The sequence below is a fragment of the Microcebus murinus genome, chromosome 6, assembly GCF_040939455.1.
Source record: "Microcebus murinus isolate Inina chromosome 6, M.murinus_Inina_mat1.0, whole genome shotgun sequence".
NCBI classification, from domain to species: Eukaryota; Metazoa; Chordata; class Mammalia; order Primates; family Cheirogaleidae; genus Microcebus; species Microcebus murinus.
The window spans coordinates 25,167,501-25,187,777 of record NC_134109.1 but is presented as its reverse complement, the minus strand read 5'-3'; the positions used below and the strand labels follow the sequence as shown (position 1 = coordinate 25,187,777).

Below are 20,277 nucleotides of genomic sequence, written 5' to 3'. Positions count from 1 at the left end.
GTTCTGACTCTTCTAGTACTTATCCCATTCTCTCTCATATTGCTTATTTGAGCATGCCTTATTTCCCACATCAGATTTTAAGTTATCTGAAGGCAAAAATTGTTTTATTCTACTTCAAAAAGAGGCTGAGAAGATGGATATGCTGATTACCCTAATCTGATCACTACACATTATATACATCAAAACATCACTATGTAGCCCATGAATATGCACAATTATTTGTCAATTAAGAAAAAATTTTAAAAAGAAAATCCCAGTCCCCCCTCCCCCAAAAAAAGAGGCAATATGGTTTCTTGCACAAAAGCTGGAACTTAGTATTAGTAGTTGTTTCATCATAGGCAAAAACTCTTTATAATACTGTGTCATAAATTTGTAGAGGATAAGAGAATTAGAGGATAAGAGAATGGATGTAAAGCTTTCAGGCTCCTGATTACGTGATAATTGTTAACTTTTATTTTTACTCTATCTCCAAACAAAAGCCTTACATGCTGTTGGCATTCAATTATTATTTGTTAGTAGAGCTTATCTGATAAGTACATTCATACCCAATAATACATTAGAATTATCTGTGTCTGGAGGACTAATGTGATTAACCATGGCTTAGTAGTGCTTAAAAATGCTTGGCTTACCAACACAATTCCACAACATCTAGATCAACGCTGACCAATATAAAACTTTCCGTGATGCTGGCAATGTGCTGTAAGGCACGTTGTCCAATAAGGTGATTCTTGGGTTCTAGAAATGTGGCTAGTACAACTGTGAAACTTAATTTTTCATATTAATTTCAATTAATTTAGTAGCTCCTATTGGTTACAGCGCAGCTCTAGAATCTGCCTTGACCTGTCAGCAACCTTTAAACTTTTTAAAGAGTCCGTGTCCTCTTTCTCACTTGCCAAAAATTCTTTCTCTAATCTAAATAACCCTCACTTATTCAATGCATCAGAACTTTGACTAGTGGCCAACCCCTTTTTTCCATTTCGCTGTTACACGTGTCCTCACAGTAAAACTTCGCTAAGAGCAGACAGGACAAACATCTCGGGAGGTCGCAAGGGACAGGGTGAGTCAAACATCAAATGACACGCAATCATCCCACTAAAATAACTCGTCGCGCCCCTGCCTGGAGGTGCGCAGTGCGGAGGGTTGACGGGAACGCAAACAGACCTTGCGACAGGCGCAGCAAAAACGCGGGCCGCGCGCGGGAGGTCAGGACCGCCCCCGTCACGCGGACACGGCGCCCGGCCGCCCGCCGCCACACGCCAGGCAGTGTCGCCGCGGGCTTGTGTAAGGGCCAAACGTAGCCCGTCCCGCCTCCACCCCTAACGGCTTTGCAGCAGTGCACACCACGAGACTACCTTCCCCCGCAGCCCCAAAAAGAGAATCACGCCTCCTGCCGTGTGGACTACAAGCCGGCCTGCCCCTCCTCCTAGAAACCCCGCCTCGAAACTGTGCGCAAGCCGCTGATTGCTCAAGGCTTCCCATACAAAATGGCGGCGGGCCCTCAGGAACCAACCATAGAGACGTCCGCCTGCCGCGAGAGCGCGGGCCTCCTAGCGACCGCCACGCCCCGCGCCGGCCTCGCCTTCCGGCAGGGGCGGAGGAACGGTGCGTCTCCACGGGCCCTTCTAGGAGAACGGCGCGCAGTCTCCATGGTGCTGGGTCCTCCGAGCTGGGTCACGTGGCTGGTGAAAGCAGTCGCGGAGGCGGAGGGAGGAGGAAGAGGCGGGAAGCTGGGGGGCTGGTAGCAGGAGACCGAGCGACGACGGGGTTGTCATGGAGCCGTGGGGCCGGGCTCGCGCATGCGCCACCTGACCCACGGGCTTGGTCGTGGAGCCGCGACCCCGGCCTTAGGTGAGAAAGGGAGGGCTGGGCTCGCGGGCAGGGAAGCAGGGATGGCGCGACCGGAGAGGGATTGGCGGGGAGCGTGGGAAAGGGGGTGGGAGTAGGGAAGAGAGGAAGGGGAGCGAAGTAAGCAAGAGGGACAACCGGGACTTTAGGGGGACGGAGGGCCAAATGGTGGGAGCCGGAGGTGGTGCGTCCCAACCCCATTTAGTTGGTTTTACTGTGAGGCTGGGCCTGCGTGGGAGAGGGAAACGCGGGTGAGGAGGGGGCTTGTGTGAGGAGCAAGCGGGGTGAGTTGGTTAGGGCAGGTGAGCCCTGGTTAGCCCTGGGGGCAACAGCTAGCCGGCTGTCCGGGCGTGGAGAGTGCCTGGAGGCCTGCCGGGCAGTGAGCAGAGGGCCAGGGAGCCGGCAGGTGAGTGGGCACAACTAGTGACCGGGTGAGGGTCCGGGGCCTCTAGAGTGAGGCTGGCGTAGTGCCCTGTTCTGGGCCCAGGGCACAGGTGTACTGTCTTTTCCAGAGACCTGCCTTCACCCACTTTGCAGGTTATTTCTTCTGGGTGACTGGCTTGGTGCTTGGGGTAGTGGTTTGGGGAAGAGGGTGGGCAGTGCCAAGTAAGGAGTTAGTGGTTAGTGGGTGAGTTGGGGGCAGCTCTGATCCGGGCACAGGTTGAAGCCAGGCTCTCTGTTATTGCCCAAGTCCTGGCAGTAAGCATTGCCTGGGCGTTTGCCCTGGAAGGCTGGTGGTATGCCAGTCACAGCACAGTACTAGGGTCTGCCCAGTTCTGCCCTGCTGAGCTGGCAGCCTGGTGGATGCCTGGAGGGTGCACATGCTGTCTGGCACAGATGCAACGTGGGCTGGTGCGAATTGGTAGGTGGGCACTGTTACTGTGAACTCTTTGCAGCAGGGGATCTGAGAAAGTTCTCTAAACTGATCTCCTCTCTGAAAGGTTAAAATGGAGAGAGCCATACTGGGTCCCAAACGTGGGAAATTATATGAAATTGGGGTTCAGGATCTATGACATGAATTTTCAGCGAAGTTGGAGAATGGGAATGAAATGAGTGTTAGAGATTTAGGTAGATGGGGTTTTTCCACTGTTAAAATAACACAGTCTCCCTGAATGGTATCTCTGAATATACAAACTAAAAGCAAATTATTTCAGAGAAAACCCAGTAACATGTTTATAATTCTAACTGGAATTACTCATGGATTTCTTTCTATGGCCTTATCACTTCATTGTATGAAAGCCTCTGCTTGGGCTTTCAACTAACACCTCTGTCCAGGCATGCACGTTATACACGTGACTCACTTGAAAGGGAACTTGAGCTCTCAGGAACGTTGCCAAGTATCTATAAAAGGAGAGATCTGAAAGCAGCATTTCAGATTCTTTCCTTGTAACCCTTGGGTCTCCTTTTAATCATAAAGTGCAAATCTCCACAGGGATTGTTTGTGGATTAGGCTGACCTTTGATTTGGTTGGTGGATTTGTCCCTGTTTCATCTTGGAATAAGGGATAGATTAGGTACCTGTTTTCTGCAGGGGACTAGACCTGGAGGTTAGATCTTGAGGTGACCATGGTGTTTGGAAATGCAGAATCTTGACCTTCAAGCTGTTCAGGTATTTCTGTGGCAGCTAAGCTGCTAGGGCTGTCAGACCCAGCAGGACAGAGATTTGTTGGATTTTATTATTCTGTTGAATACCTCACATGCTAATTGTTAGGGGTTGAGGTTGCAAAGATGAAAAACAACCCTTGAGGTTGAGGAGACAAATAATTAGACTCTAATGTAAGAAGTGCAGAAATAGAAGCAAGAGCCATGTGCTTTGGAGTGCTTGCTAGAATTTTATCTATTTATATAAACCTGTATATTTATTTATTCACTTTCCATTAGCAGTTTTAGTGTGTACTCTCTTCTCTGGGAAACTTTTGGACAACGTGTTACATATACATGCATAAGAGGCTCAATTAGGGTCAGTTCTGACAGTTTGGGAACTTAATTTAGTCCTCGTAATGCAGAGTAAGGGACATAGAGTCTGAGATGTTTCTAAAGTTGTATTAGTGGCTTCCAGTTTGTGCCATGAAGCAGAGAGATAACATAATAACACAATGGGTAAAAGCTTAGTAACCCAATTTCGACTTGTCAGTGTGTGAGCATCTAACTTTATTGTAAAATAATACCGAGGAGGAAAAATCAAACACCTTCTTGAGGTTTTCAGACTTAGTCTTTTGCACAGCTCTGGGTTTGAGAGACCAGTAATAAATGCCATCACTCTGTCTCCTTCTCTCCTGTCGAGTGCTTCATATGATGCTGTGTATGAGTAGGTCCCTTGTTCGTGGCTAATTGACTCCCTCAGTCTACTCCTAGGATGGGGGAGGTCGTTGGGGGGGAATATAGCCCTTCATTCTCCATCCCACATGAACTTCTCTGCCTGGGAGGCTAAGGCTTTTTGCTGCTTAAAGAGAACTTTTCTGAGAACAGGCTTTCATATTTTTAAGAATTTTCACATCTAAAATAGTCAGTTTACCATTATAAAGTCCACTATGCATTCTTTATTTCCAAATACCAACAACTCCCCATGATCTAAAATTTTAGTGTCTGTTCTCCATTTAACCATGTATGGGTGGAAACATGTGATACCTTTCCTCACCTGGACAGGTTATCAAGAGAAAAACATAAGTTTTTTTTCCCTCCCTCCCTCCCTCCCTCCCTCTTTCCCTCCCACCCTCTTCTGGGCTCAAGTGATCCTTATGTCTTAGCCTACCTAGTAGTTGGGATTATAGGTGCGTGCCACTGTGCCGAGCCCCTACATAATAGTTTTATTTAATCAAAGTTGTATGTGGTGTAGGAGCCTTCAGAAACCAAGACCCAAAAACTCAGGGGAAACTGTCTGTTTTTATGCTTAGGTTCGATGAAGAATGGACGGCCATGTAGAAATACGATTGGACAAAAAGGGTATGATCTAATCTAATGGTATTAGACTGAGGTGGGAAACCCAGCAAGGCCTATCTGTTCAGAATTCTTCTTGACCTCTGTTTAACATTTCTTCCTCCCTGGTATAGGGCGGGACCTATTCTGGAATGAGGGTCGTATGATCCACTATCAGACAAGGCAGGTCAGAGAATTTCTTTATGGCCAGCTCTTACAGAGAAAGGCAGGGAAGGTTAGAGTAAAATTTCTAGTTTCTGTGGCTTGTCTTGAGAAAGAGGCATTCTAGTTTCTGTGGCCCACCTTAGGGGAGAACAGGAAGCAGAAGAAAGAAGTACAGGAAGGTCAGAAAGAGACCTTGCTTCTGAGGACCTTCCGGTGTCCTTCATTTCACAGTCCTCAGCCTACCAAAGCACCATACTTTGGGATGTCTTTTTCTGAGCCCCAACAACCAATTTATCAATGTTTCAGTATTTTGATTCTGTGATCAGTGTTGTCTTGGTGAATTCTCTGTAAGGTAAAATAAATTCCTGTGTATTTTCTGTAGCTCAGTTGGCTACACATTAATAACAATAGCAAGACCTTTTTCATTGTCTTGTCACAAAGATTGTAGAAGACTAAATTGGGATGTTTTATCTAAAATACCTGAAAAACAATCCATGTTTAGTAAGATAATGTGAACCTTTGTAAGGTTCCTAATTAGTTGCAACCAACATGAGCTACCTTCCTAATCTAAATCAACACCCTGGTCAGACTTGAATTAGTCTGAATGTCCATCCACAGCTACATCTACTTCCATTTTGTTTTTTTTGTTTTTTTTGTTTTGTTTTGTTTTTTTAGAGACGGGGTCTCGCTATGTTGCCCAGGCTGGAGTGCAGTGGCTATTCACAGGCGAGATCCCACTACTGATCAGCACGGGAGTTTTGACCTGCTCCGTTTCCGACCTGGGCCGGTTCACCCCTCCTTAGGCAACCTGGTGGTCCCCCGCTCCCGGGAGGTCACCATATTGATGCCGAACTTAGTGCGGACACCCGATCGGCATAGCGCACTACAGCCCAGAACTCCTGGGTTCAAGCGATCCTCCCATCTCAGCCTCCCGAGTAGCTGGGACTACAGGCGCGCCACCGCGTCCGGCTCTACTTCCATTTTGAAGAAGGCTCCTATTCACTTTTAGACGGTATTATTTTAGGAAAATTACACTGTACACATTTGTTGGGTTTCATACAAAAGCATCCTGACTTAATTAGAGATACAGTTTTACATTTTAGTCTGCTTTTTTTTTTTTTTTTTTTTTTTTTTTGAGACAGAGTCTTGCTCTGTTGCCCAGCCTAAAGTGCTGTGGTATCAGCCTAGCTCACACCAACCTCAAACTTCTGGGCTCAGGTGATCCTCCTGCCCCAGCCTCCCAAGTAGCTGGGACTATAGGCACACACCACCATGCCCAGCTAATTTTTTCTATTTCTGGTAGAGACAGTCTCACTCTTGCTCAGACTGGTCTCAAACTCCTGAGCTCAAGCAATCCTCACGCCTCCCAGAGTGCTAGGATTACAGGTGTGAGCCTCTGTGCCTGGCCTCTAGTCTACTTTTTAAACTGGGTTGGCCATATTGTCAAACTCATAGCTATCAAATAAACATTTCTTTTACATAGTGCTCTACAAGATATGACAGTGCCATTGTTTATCTTTTATGCATGTAGGTTTAAACGCGTGACCTGTGGAAGAGTACTTGATTTGACATGAGTTGAATGAGGAAGCCGGTTAGTTCCCTTAAATGAGTTAGACATGGGGCAAAATGATTTTTACTTGGAATTGTATTTAAAATTCACTCTGATTCAGTCCCATTTGTGTTCCCTTTAATCCACTTCTACTGTAGCAAAAGTATGAGCAAAAGGTTGCTCAAGGATGCTTGTAAGCTTCCTTGTCTTCTATTTAATTTTATTTTGAATCCTTCTGCTTCTTGGGTAATTGATATTCTTCACTAGAACATTGATGTTCTTGTATTAGCAGAAATGTCTAGGCTAAGCACTTCAGGGTATTCCAGATGCAGTGCTGTTTCTCAGGGGCTTGTGTTTCTCTCCACTCAGAAATAGGATGGAGTCTTGAGTGGATTGTAAACTAAAACATCACTAGGCTTTGCTTACTTCTACCCAGTTTCATTATTATTGTCGTTTTCCTGGTTGGCTCTCTGTTCTCTGTATCCCTATAGTATCCTTTGTGTTCTTACCATGCTGGCCTTACAGTTGCCATTCCTTGGTAACTCAAATGGCCTTGTTAAATATCTGGAATGTTCTCAGCCTTTGGCCAGCCCTTTGAAGGGCCGATTTGTCTCATTCTTGCACTGTTAGCCTAGGACTGGATCTGCTCTGGACTAGCTGTGTGTCACTGAAGCAAATGTAGGCGTCGCTCTGGGGCTCCAGTCTTACATGTGACTGCCTACCCAGCATGTGCACTCGGATGTCCCATAGTCGCTTCAGTGTCTTCATGACTGAGACTGGGCTGGCTGAGACACGCCACCCTCCCCTGCCCCACCCTACCCAACTCCCTTCAGTGCTCTTCTTGAACTCCCTAGCTTAAAAAATGGTACCACTGGCCGGGCGCGGTGGCTCACGCCTGTAATCCTAGCTCTCTGGGAGGCCGAGGCGGGTGGATTGCTCAAGGTCAGGAGTTCGAAACCAGCCTGAGAAAGAGCAAGACCCCATCTCTACTATAAATAGAAAGAAATTAATTGGCCTACTAATATATATAGAAAAAATTAGCCGGGCATGGTGGCACATGCCTGTAATCCCAGCTACTCGGGAGGCCGAGGCAGGGGGATTGCTTGAGCCAGGAGTTTGAGGTTGCTGTGAGCTAGGCTGACGCCATGGCACTCACTCTAGCCTGGGCAACAAAGTGAGACTCTGTCTCAAAAAAAAAAAAATGGTACCACCATCTCCTGCTCCCCCATACAAAGGCCAAGTCCGTTCAGGTTGGTCTCCATGTGTCACTTCTCCCCATGTCCACAGACACCACTGTAATTCACCTGACTGCTGTGATAGCATCTGACCAATCTCAGTGCCACTCTCCACTTAACTCTCAGTCTGTCATCCAAAGTGCTTTTTAAATGCAAATATGATTATGTCACTCTTCTGGTTAAAATCCTTCTTTGGCTTCCCATTGCTCTTAAGTTAATATCCAAGTCTTTCCAACATTGATTCCTAGGCACTGCCTGTCTCTCCCCCCACTAACCATCTAGCATCACTGCATGGCATTCTGCCCCTCTGTACTGTGCTCCAGCCTCCCTGGCCTTTCTGCTCTTTGATGTGCCAAGCTCCTTGCTCCCTTAGATCCTTCCCACTGCCTGGGACACACCTACACACTCCACCCATCGCCTTTCACCTGGCTAACTCCTCATCCTCCAGATCCCAGCTACTTGGCACTTCCTGAGTTCCCCAGACTATTAGCCCATCATCCCCTTCATAGCTCTTACCAGAATAGTCATTAGCTGTGTGAGTACTTGATTAACATCTGTGTCTCTCTCTCTAGATCCTAAGCTCCAGGAAGGAAGCGACCATGTCTATCCTGTTCACTCTATACCCCAGTCCTCGAACATGCCTGATTTACAGTGAGCACTTGATAAATATTTTTAAATGACTGAATGTAACTTACCTGAGCCTCAGCTGCTTCTTCTGTAAAATGGGATAGCAACTGAGGAGGACATTGTGAGGCTCAAGTGAGATAACGTTAATAGCAATAAATGTTATGGATTTTTATACAATATAAGCACTTTATTATATGATCTTATTTGCACATAAAAGTTTTTAAAGCCCCCAAATAGCATGCATATATAGGGAGGTTTTTTTACTCTGTTTGATACCTCATCCCAAGAACTTAGAGGTTAATGTGAGAAACTGTACACTATGAGAGGTGGCAATAGGTCGTGAGCCTGCAAATGTGTACCAGGAAAGGAAAGCAAGAAAGCGCACCTCATCAGTGCTTTTCCTTTCCCCCTTCTTCCCTCTCCTGCGTGGAGGGTGAGTTGGTTACCCATTCCAAAAAGCCTAGTCAAATGTGCCTTTGTTGGCAGTTTACAAAGCTTACGCTGAATGCAGTTTGTGTGCCTTGAATTTGTAATGGAATTAGAGGGCAGCCAGAGGACTGTGAATCTCTTTTTGAGTGGAAACCATTCTGTTTAGTAAACTTGAAGCTTTTGTCAACCGAGACCTCTGAGAAAATACAGCTGAAGTGGGCGAGGCCAGTGTTCTTTGCCCTCACTTTCTTCACTGTTTGGATCACCTGTCTCAACCCTCCAGGCAGTGACTTCTTATGTAATTGTTGTTTTTCACAGGGCAATCCAGATGAAAAGAGTACCAATGAATCTACCTCTAGCCCAGTAAAACATGGAGAGGAAAAACCCATTGAGAGAGAGCCCCAGAAGACTCTCGGCCAAACTAGGCAAAGGCACAGAGATGAAAAAAGTGGCTCGTCAACTCGGCATGGCTGCTGCTGAATCAGATAAGGACTCTGGATTTTCAGGTTAAAAATATCTTATCCTTTCTATACTCTGATGAATGATTTGCCTGCAAAATTTCATCCCTAAAACTCGTTTGTGTGATAAGCATGGGATGTTTTCACATACAGGATAAATAACTATCTGATCTTTTATAATGGTAAATCTGATGCCATGTGGCAGGGTACCCACCCAAGCCACCATGGGGCTAGTTCTGAAAGAATGATTTGACATTGTTTTTCAACTTAGACTCTCAACTTTAAATCTTACATTTCCAACTGTCACAAGTGATTACTGGAAAAAATATTTAAGTACTCATAATTCTGTTATTTCAGCTCCTTTTTCATGGTAGTTGTTACACTGTAGGAAAAAAATACTACTGCATGTTATCACCATGTAACAAATTTGAAGGCTGCCAGTTAAATAAAAGTAATGCTATATACATAATTTGTTAACAAAACTTATTTGCTAAGAAAGTAATTTTGCTGTGTTTAAAAATGTTCCCCCCACTCCCCCCTAACAATATGCTCCCTTCAGTCTCTTTGCATCTTGTATTTGGACTGTGAGCCACCTGGCCCAGTTCCAAACTCGAGTATTTATTAGAGACAAGAAAATAGAACAATTTTCCTTACAAATGTGTCTTATACCCAGAAAGGGCTAGCTCCATACTCAGGAAATCTTTTAATGTTGTGTTGAGGCTCTTTTTATTTCCAGGCTTGAGAGTGCTGGCTTGAATATGGCTCTAGTGTCAACAGTTTTGACCCGCAGATGCAGAGGGGCTATGACAGGGGATTCTGGCTGAGTCAACATCCTGAGAGTAGAACTTTCTCTAGGGGAAAAGTTATATCATCCAAACCCACAGAGACTAATTGATCAATTTTGCTGGTTTGTTAATTTATAGTGACAAATGCAGCTGTTAGAAAAACTAGAACTCTTTCATCCTTAGATTGGTGTATTTTCTCCCTATAGGCATGCTGCATAAGAAGCCAAAGTATAAATAGACTGTTGCTCAGAGAGGAACAGAGTACCAACCAAGGGATTGCATTAAGAGGAATTAGTTCCCCTGCCCAGGGTCAGGGCAGTCCAGGGAAGGGTGGCTGAACCTGTAGGCCTTTGGGGTTTTCTTCTCTCTTGCTTAGCACTGTTTCCCAAGCTTGCCTCCTAAGTCTCACCTGAGGCATTTGTTAAAAATACTGATCACCAGACCCCTTTCCTGAAGATTCTGTCAGTGATCTGGGGAAGGGCCCAGAGTGTGTGTTTTATGATCAGACAGGTTTGGGAAACTTTGCTTTAATATCATGTTTGCTTTTTGTCTGTTTTTTCTGTCATGAAGATAATACATGCTCATTGTAGAAGCTTAGAAGTTTAGGAAAGTACAAAGAAGAAAATAAACATTTGTCATACTCCTACCATCTATTATTTCCATCTATTGACATTTTGGCACTTCTCACACAACTTCAACTTTGTCAGCCATTTGTTTTAAGAATATTGTACTATTCAGACATAGGTGGTATTAAGATAATCAAATTCGTTATGTTCCAGAAAGTGGCCCTGGTGAATGTCAGTGGAATGCTTCCAGCCACTCCTGGGCCAGGTGCCAGTGATTTCCTCACTGCCTGAGTTATAATTCCAGTTACCTTGGAGTATGATAAAATTTGCAGAATCAAGATAGTTTTTTTTTTTTTCATTTTAATTATTTTTCCAACTTTATATTTTGAAAATTTTCAGATTTATATAAAAATGAATGAATATCCCACATATTTTTCTTTCAGATCCCCTGGGTGTTATTTTTCTGTATTTGTTTTCTCTTTCTATATACACACACAGGCTGAACTTTTTGAAAATAAGTTGCAAACATTTGACCTTTCACCCCTAAATATTTCAGTACAAATCTCTTAAAAGCAAGGACATTCTCTTTTGTATACTTATAATATCATTATCATACCCAAGAAATTTAACGCTGCTAGTTATCATTAGCTACAATCCATATTCAGATTTTCCCATCGTCCCAATAATGTCCTTTATAGCTCTAGTCTTTTTTGTCTATTTGTTTGGGATCCAGGATCCAATGAGGATTGTGCACTGCATTTAATTGTCCTATGTTTTTAGTCTGATTTAGTCTAGAACAGTTCCCCCATCTTTTCTTTCTTTCCTTTAATTCCTTCCTTCTTTTTTTATGACATGGACATCTTTAAATGACTTAGGACTGTTGGTCTGTAGAATGGCTCACAACCTGGATTTTCTGGTAGTTTCCTCATTATTAGAATCAAGATAAATGTTTTGACCAGGATACTACATAGTTGATGTTGTATCCTTCCCATTGCAACACATAAAGAGACTCATAAGTTAGTCTTATTCTTAATGATGCTCTGGTTGGTTGATTACTTGGTTAAGATAGTGTGTATCAGATTTCTTTATTGTAAAAGTTCCCTTTTCTCTTTGTAATTGATAAGTAATTTTTGGGACAATACTTGAGGTTGTGTGGCTATCCCATTACCCAGCAGACTCTTGATCAGAGCTAACAGCCAGTGATGATCCTTGCCTGAATCAGTCACTACATCGGTGGTTTAAAAGTGGTGATCTTTAAATTCTACCATTCCTTCCATATCATTAGCTGATATCCTTCTGTAAAAAGCACTTCACTCCCTCAACCCCCTTTTTTGCCTATCACTAATGGATTCATGGAATCTTTTGTAATTCATTTTGTCAGTCCATTAACATCATTATTTTTGATACTCAAATTGTCCCAAATTTGGCCAGTAGGAGTCCCTTCTAGATAGCCTGTGTCTTTTTGACATGTCCCCATTAGTGTTTGAGAACATCCTTCCTTTTTGGGACAACAAACTGTCCAGGCTCATCCCGCACCTTCTTTGCCTAAGACTTGGAGTCAGCAGTGTGTCCAAGGAGCCCATATTTCCTTTATGTGCGGAATGAAACCAAGATGCAGGCACCAGGTATGGACATGGCTTCTGAGATCATTTGTGGTTTTGACCTAATGGTTCTTAACTAGAGGTGCACATTTGGATCACGTGTGCTTTGTGAAAATATACCTACCTGGGCACCAGGTAAATCACTTTACTAGATCAAGAGGACCCCAACATCCATAATTTTTGAAAATCATCACTAGACATTCTAAATCGCAGCTCTATTGATTAGTGTCCTTTTTGGTCATACAAGCTTCTTTAAGCTGGAGAAGATGGAGTGGTTGACAGTGCATTTAAATTACAGCTACATGCCAGTCCTGCTTATCCAGATTACTCTGAGATTCTTGATTAGCATTTAGCCTTCTCCGAGACTCTTCAATAGCAGGGTACTATAATCTCTTGGTTTACTCCAGCAGGAATCTAATTACATCCTTTTTGTATGAAATTTACATAGGGCAACCTTATTTTCTTTGCCTTGGAGTGTACCTTTGTATCACCCATTGTTTAGGATCCCCAAAAGGCACACTCAGCATGCACTTAGTACACCAGCAAAGGAGGTGCTCAACGAGGTGGAGGGGAAGAACAGAGAAATATTTGAACTTCAGCTTTGATGAACTCATCCAGAATTTCACAATTAGAAAATTTAGGAAGAAGCTTTTAAAATTTCAGCATAGATGTAAGTTTTGAGGTTTACAGATTGGTTTTTGTTTTTATTATTATGGAGCTCAGAGCCTCTAAAGGTCTTAATTCTGCCATGGGCCACGCACTTCTCTGTCTTCTCAACAACAGATTCTTGAAAGTAATGAACTAACTTTGAAGTCTTGAATTCATTTCTCCTGTAGACTGGTGATGATTACATGAGCCCTAATTGAGGCAGGTTTTTGTCTGTAAGAGTTAGAAAGGAAGTTAAGCTTGTCCTGGGGTAGTGATTCTTAATCTTTTGGGATGGAAGACATAATTATGAATCCCGTTGAAAATCCAGTGAAAGCTAAAGACCTCCTCCTCAGAAAAATTTACAAAAACACATCACAAATATTCCATTCAATTTCAAGAGGTCCCTACGAGTTGGGATAAGAGCCCCTCCCCCCACTTAGCCTTGAGCCTAAATGAACTGACCATTCTTCTGCCCACCAGATGGGAGCTCGGAATGCCTGAGCTCTGCAGAGCAGATGGAGTCTGAGGACATGCTGAGCGCCTTGGGCTGGAGCAGAGAAGACAGGCCAAGGCAGAACTCCAAAAGTGCAAACAATGCCTTCCCTACCCTGTCCCCCATGGTTGTCATGAAGAATGTGCTGGTCAAACAGGTGAGGAAGATTAATATTGCCTAAAGTCTTTGCAGGTAAAAATTTCTGAGCTTCCTGTGTACAAAAGCTCTCCCTCTCTGCCAAGGAGAGATTTTAGAAACAGACCACTAGAACCATACTTTCTGTGTACTTTCTGTCCTGGACAGCGGATGTTATCTTTCAACTACTGACAGTTTTAAAAAGGAATATAAGAATTATGATGTGTGTTCTCATTTTAGAGACAGACTGTTTTATTTCTATATTCATAGCTTGTCCAAAAGGCCCCTGAAATGCTTTAGTCATATATACAGAACCGAGAAGAAATGGCACCACTTCAGTGATGCATTCTAACATACGGCAGAGTTTAGGGTAGAAACGAAAGAATCTCTTTTTAATTTGAATTGCTCTGGGAATTTAGGAATGTAGAATGCATTTATTTGTTTCAGAAGTAGAGGCAATTTCCATGTTTCTTTTTTTTTTTTTTATTTCGGCATATTATGGGGATACAGATTTTAAGTTTTCAATAAATGCCCATTTCCCCAATTTCCATGTTTCTTATGTCATATTCTGAGCATTTTCTTAGTCATCAGCCAGAGCCATGTCATGGTGACAAACCGGCTCTTGGTTCAGGTATGGGAATACCAGCAGAATCCACACAGCATTGTCATGGAGTTCAGAAATATGTTTGGGGCTTTATTACATAACTGTGGGCATCATATGATTATTGTTTAGTTATGAAAGAAAAGATTGAAATGAAAATCTAAATTAATCTCTAGTGTTTGAAACTGAGAATTCAATCATATGAACTTGGTTAAGGTAGAAGAGGGGTCTGAGGACTTGAAAAAGACTGATTTAAGCCAAAGAAATTTAACCTTACCCTACTTTACTCTGAAAATACATCACAGTTCTCACAAAGGTCATTGATGAGGCTACTTGAAGATAGTGAGATTTGAAATCTGGCTTTAGTAGTTGACCTTCACATCTTAGGTAAAAGATTAGAACATGGCTTTAGTCTAACAGGAAACCTTAAGGTCTTAGCTATTAACCTCATTATTTATGAGGAACACAGACTGATTTTCAGCAAGGTAGCCTGGTGAGTGCTAAAAGAACATTTGAAGATTTTTGCTTGGTAAATCACACCTCAGCTGGAAGCACAGCTCTCCTTATTGACAGGAAACGGGAGAATAAAGACAAGAAATGGAGCCCACATGAGATTGCCTGGCCCCACCAGTGCTGCCCAGTGCTTTTCCTGGCCTTCCTTTCTCCTGGCTCTTTTTCTCCCTTCCTTTCTCTCTGGCTTCCTTGTCACTTTCTTGTGTGTCTGTGTTTATATCCCTTCTTTGTTGTAGGCTAGGCTGGCAGCTCCAGCAGGCTGAGAACAGCCCACACACAGTTGAGTGAGTAGGCTTTTCCAGCAGAGCTGCATTCTTCAGGACAAAGCCCCGTCAGTGAGGCTGCTGGGCTGGAGCAGGAGCTAGGAGACTTGGGGACAGGCTGGCCCAACAGAGTACTCTAAGAGTTTTCTTTTGTTTTTTTTAAAACATGCTAGAATCCAGCACATTCTAAAATTAAAATAATAATACACTTTTAAACACCTGTGCATATTGTATAGTGTCTTGATTATTGTTGCTTGGTTTTAGATATTTCTCTTTTGATAGTCTGATTCCATTTCTGCCACTAGACAGTGTGAGCTTACACACTACACAATTACTTAACCAACACAGATATTAGCTTCATCTTTAACATGAGGGCTTGGCCGGGCGCGGTGGCTGACGCCTGTAATCCTAGCATTCTGGGAGGCCAAGATGGGAGGATCGCTCAAGGTCAGGAGTTCGAAACCATCCTGTGCAAGACTGAGACCTCATCTCTACTAAAAATAGAAAGAAATTAATCGGCCAACTAAAAATATAGAAAAAATTAGTCAGGCATGGTGGCCCATGCCTGTAGTCCCAGCTACTTGGGAGGCTGAGGCAGGAGGATTGCTTGAGCCTAGGAGTTTGAGGTTGCTGTGAGCTAGGCTGACTCCACAGCACTCTAGACCGGGCAACAGAGTGAGACTCTGTCTCAAATAAACAAACCAACAAACAAAACTAACATGAAGGCTTTATGAGAAATGATTTTGAGATCCTGTCCAAGCCTGTGATTTTGTTCCATATTCCCTCAGATGATTTCAACATGAATAATATAATTTGTAAAATCTAATAATTAGAACAAATAAGCTAAGTATCTGTTAGGACAATGGGCATAACAGCAGCATTAGGAAGAACAGTCCAGTAAAATCATCTTGTGGGAGAAGTGCATTAGATATTTTCTGGACCCATTTGTCTTGTAGGTCAGCACTTACGGAGAACGTGACGTTTTCTTTCTGACTGAGCTGGAGTAGGCTGATCTCTAATTCAAAAGATCCCTGATTTTGGATCTCCTTTGACAGGGCAATGTCTCTGGTCCTGGCATTGGTTGCTTTTCCACATCCTAGAGTATATTTAAATACCAAGAGGGCTCCAGATCATCTCAGCCTTGGCACAGGAGATGAATTATAGTTGGCCTAGAGTTCCCAGCCTGGTATCCAAGAAACTGAAATGTGTGCAAAATGCTGTTCCTGTACATGTGTGGGAAGGTAGTCCAAAATGTTCTTCAGATAAATCACGTGGCCCCATGTGACACCGCCAAGGACGAGAACCTCTGTGTTAGGCTTTACCTCTGCCCAGCTTCATCTACACCCAGATCTTTGGGACTAGGTTGGAACTGAATTGGCTTTCAAATATTGGATACAAGTAGCCATGTCCTTCTTTATTAGATTTCATCTAAATCAGTACTTTTAATTATTAATAAATACCATGTATAACTGAGGAGTAATATAACAAAGGCGGTATAACAGAATGCTTCAGATGGGTTTTAGAGTTAGAGTATGGAATCCTAACTGCATCACTTAGCTTGGTGACTTACAGCAAGTTATTTCAATTTTCTAAGCCTTGGTTTCCTGTTTATGAAGGGAAATGACAACTACCTTATGGACTTGTTATGGGGATTAAATGAGATAACTCATGAAACATCACACACAGTGCTACTCAGCACCAATACATGGTAGCTCTTACTGTTGTCAATCATTTTATGATTGTTGCATGTCACTGCCTTAAAAGCAAGGGCCCTTAGATCCTGACAATATGTAACTTTTTAAATCAAAAATTGTTTTCGGCTGGGCATGGTGGCTCACGCCTGTAATCCTAGCACTCTGGAAGGCCGAGGCAGGCAGATTGCTCAAGGTCAGGAGTTCAAAACCAGCCTAAGCAAGAGCGAGACCCCGTCTCTACTATAAATAGAAAGAAATTAATTGGCTAACTAATATACATAGAAAAACTTAGCCGGGCATGGTGGCACATGCCTGTAGTCCCAGCTACTCAGGAGGCTGAGGCAGGAGGATTGCTTGAGCCCAGGAGTTTGAGGTTGCTGTGAGCTAGGCTGATGCCACAGCACTCACTCTAGTCTGTGCAGCAAAGCGAGACTCTGTCTCAGAAAAAAAAGTTGTTTTCAGGTAAAAGAGGTTCTAAGTGTAATTAAGATACACTTTGGTGTAAAGTCATATTTGTAGTCTTGAGATTAGTACATTTTAACTTATGCCAGGCTATCCATGTTTTTATTGCCTTAGGTGTGACCTTAAATATGTCATTGTTTCACCTACCTATAATTTCTTTTTCTGAATGATAGCACATGAATAAAAATAGATATTTCCTCTGGTTTCCCCTTAGTAAAAGTAAAAACAACAACAACTTTATAGACAGAAATGAATTTTCAAGCCACTTCTTCAGTCATGTTCTTGGCAAGGGCTACTCTGTATGCAAGGGAAGCTCTGTACTTGAAATGGTTCTAAATGTCCGTGTATCTGCTTTGCCCCCTTGACAGAGCTTCACTCCTCTGTCCTTTCAGCAGTGACAAGTAGTGTGCTGCTCTCTTCCTTTGTTTTCAGGGCAGCAGCTCATCCCAGCTGCAGTCGTGGACCGTCCAGCCTTCCTTCGAAGTGATCTCCGCACAGCCACAGCTCTTATTCCTTCATCCACCTGTACCATCTCCTGTCAGCTTGTGTCATGCTGGCGAGAAAAAGTCGGACTCCAGGAACTACTTGCCCATTCTAAATTCTTACACCAAAATAGCCCCACACCCAGGCAAAAGGGGCCTTTCTCTCAGCCCAGAAGAAAGAGGAGCAAGTGGAACGCAGAAGAAAATCTGTACTGAGAGACTTGGGCCGAGCTTGTCTTCCAGTGAGCCAACCAAGACTGGTGCGGTCCCGTCGGGCCCCTCCACACCAGCACCACCCAGCGCCAAACTTGCGGAGGACTCAGCTCTGCAGGGTGTACCCTCCCTGGTGGCAGGTGGAAGTCCACAGACTCTTCAGCCGGTATCCAGCAGTCATGTGGCTAAAGCCCCGAGTCTGACCTTCGCTTCCCCCGCCAGTCCTGTCTGCGCATCAGACAGCACTCTACACGGGTTAGAGAGCAGCTCTCCTCTTTCACCGCTGCCAGCTAATTATAGCTCACCTTTGTGGGCCGCGGAGCACCTCTGCCGCAGCCCAGATATCTTTTCAGAGCCACGGCAGAGCAGACATAGGCGCTTTCAGAATACCCTAGTAGTTCTTCACAAATCTGGTTTGCTGGAGATCACTTTGAAAACCAAGGAGTTGATCCGTCAGAACCAGGCAACTCAGGTGGAACTAGACCAGCTAAAGGAGCAAACCCAGCTGTTTATAGAGGCCACCAAGACCAGGGCCCCTCAGGCTTGGGCCAAGCTGCAGGCATCTTTAACATCTGGGTCCAGTCATACTGGCAGTGACCTAGAAGCATTCTCTGACCACCCAGACATATAGCACAGAAGCATATTTCCCTGTTACTTCAGTGGTTCTTTTAATTCTTTTGCTGTTAGCTACTCCTATTTCCCAAAGCTTATGTAAGAGCTTTTCCTTCTAAACTTAACTGTGTAGCTGTTCACTTAGGAAGCCACGTGCCAATACCTGGCTGCTATCTTAACCTGTGGTCTGGGCACAGATTACATATGTCTCTGTTCCACTGAGGACCTCAGGTTTGGAGTGCTCTTGAGTCCCTTTCCTTAGCCTGCAGGCACTTAGATGGTCATGGGGCAAAGCAGGATAGATGACTGTGTGGGGCTCTTCTCGCTGTCACTTCTCACTGTCCCACTCATAACCAGGATCAGGGGTGCTGTAACAGAGATGAGCATGCAGACAGAGTGATGCTTGTTGAACCAGGGAGTAGGCGACCTAAGGATACCTTCATGGATCTTCCCTTGCCTGTCTTAGTCACATGGAAAAATAAGAGGAGGTGTATTTGCATTCCGCAAGGCATCATGCCAGTTGGGCGAAACCTAAAATGCTTTGGGCACAGGTTGTGCCTGGGTGCAAGCATTTAATCACTTAAAACTTTGTTTTCTTAAACTTGAAAGTCAAGGGGAAAGGGTAGTACCATTTGACTCATACACTTTCATCACGAGCCAGATTCATCTTCACTTAAACTAGTAGGCAAAATACTACAGATTTTTAATGTATGGAATGGATTCAGAACCATCTGGAATTGTAATTGATGAATTGCTCTTTTGACTTAGCAACTAAAGAAAATAGACATGGCCAGCATCTCGTGGTCAGGAGCTGGAAGATTCTGGTTACTTAGGCTTTTTTTTCTCTGTTTTGAAACAGTGCAACCTGTTTTATGTCTAAAAATCTCAAGGATAGCTTCAGTGGTTCCTGGTGTAGTATAAGTTAACCCTCTGTTGCCATGTTGGAGTGTTTTTTTTTCCCTTTGTTTTTATAAAAGAGGAAAGAAGTAATTATGCTTGATAAACTTTGAATTAAATAAAATTATCTTTTGAGGATATGATAACAGATCCACAAAAATTAGAAAAGCATTCTTCTTACCCATTTTCTTTTCCCATCCCAAGTTTTCATTTGTTGTGTGTCGTAGTGATGGAGAACAATTATGGAACAGTCTTCTGTGTTTCTTTCACATGTTAGATATTGGCAGCAAAGCCAAAGGTGTAAGGTTATTAATAGTTACATGGAGTTCATCTTGAAATGGAGTTTCCAGATGGTACACATTCTTTTCAGCTTCATTGTATAGATAAGTAGATTTCTAAGTAGTAAAGTTTCAAAATGTTCTCTCATTTAAAAATTTCATCCTCTTGAAAATCTTTGTTCTTTACAGAATTACCTATTAATAAGTTCTGTATGAGCAGCTTCATCTTTTCTGCAAAGAAAATGTTCTTGAAGTTGTTACCAGAAGCTAATGATACTTACTAGGTAATTTTAACTCTTAACATTGTTTAAAAATTATACAGCTTCAGATTGCCTATACTTTGTTCACAAACATTTATGATTTAAATATGACTGATTTAGAAATAAACAACTCACTAACATCTCTAGACTCCCCTGATCAACACAAAATTATTACCTTGCCATTTGCTTTCTGAAGGAGTTTAAAAAACCAGAGCAAATATGTCTTTAAGCAGACCCAGCTCCTTTTAATATTTTTCTCTTGGCCCACTCCTTCCTTTTCCCCCCACCCCCCGCCCCCTGAATCTGTATGGTGCTATAGCAGCTCTACTCTGTGCACCATGCTAAGAAGCTTCCTTTTTGGCAGAATATGTTTGGCAGCAAAGCTATAGAGACAGGTGCATTCAGAACAGCCTGGGCACCAGTCATGAGTCTTACTGAGTGTCAAAAATCTGAAAACACTTGCTGAGAACCAAATTTATTCCATTGGAAAAACCCTCTGGAGCTATAAGCCTCTTGGACTCTTCTTCCTAGATTAAGTCTTGCATTTCCCT

The 20,277-nt window shown here is 43.3% G+C and overlaps 1 protein-coding gene across 7 annotated transcripts in view; it reads left to right on the top strand.

Annotated features, from left to right (window-relative positions):
* The first annotated feature begins 1,641 nt into the window (after positions 1 to 1,641).
* CIPC (CLOCK interacting pacemaker) overlaps positions 1,642 to 20,277 on the top strand; it is a 19,355-nt gene continuing 719 nt past the window's right edge. The window contains exons 1-6 of one of the 7 annotated variants that reach the window (XM_012742763.3): positions 1,643 to 1,848; positions 4,739 to 4,787; positions 8,282 to 8,360; positions 9,084 to 9,271; positions 13,304 to 13,473; positions 17,417 to 20,277. The exon at positions 17,417 to 20,277 is cut by the window's right edge and continues 719 nt beyond it. In XM_012742763.3, coding sequence (XP_012598217.2) covers positions 9,136 to 9,271; positions 13,304 to 13,473; positions 17,417 to 18,310 — 1,200 coding nt within the window. In that variant the 5' untranslated portion in view covers positions 1,643 to 1,848; positions 4,739 to 4,787; positions 8,282 to 8,360; positions 9,084 to 9,135 and the 3' untranslated portion in view covers positions 18,311 to 20,277. Of the gene's footprint in view, positions 1,849 to 1,959; positions 2,252 to 2,281; positions 2,708 to 4,738; positions 4,788 to 8,281; positions 8,361 to 9,083; positions 9,272 to 13,303; positions 13,474 to 17,416 lie in introns of those variants that run through there. The other 6 variants (XM_012742767.2, XM_012742774.3, XM_012742805.2 and 3 more) reach the window with 6 other exon arrangements.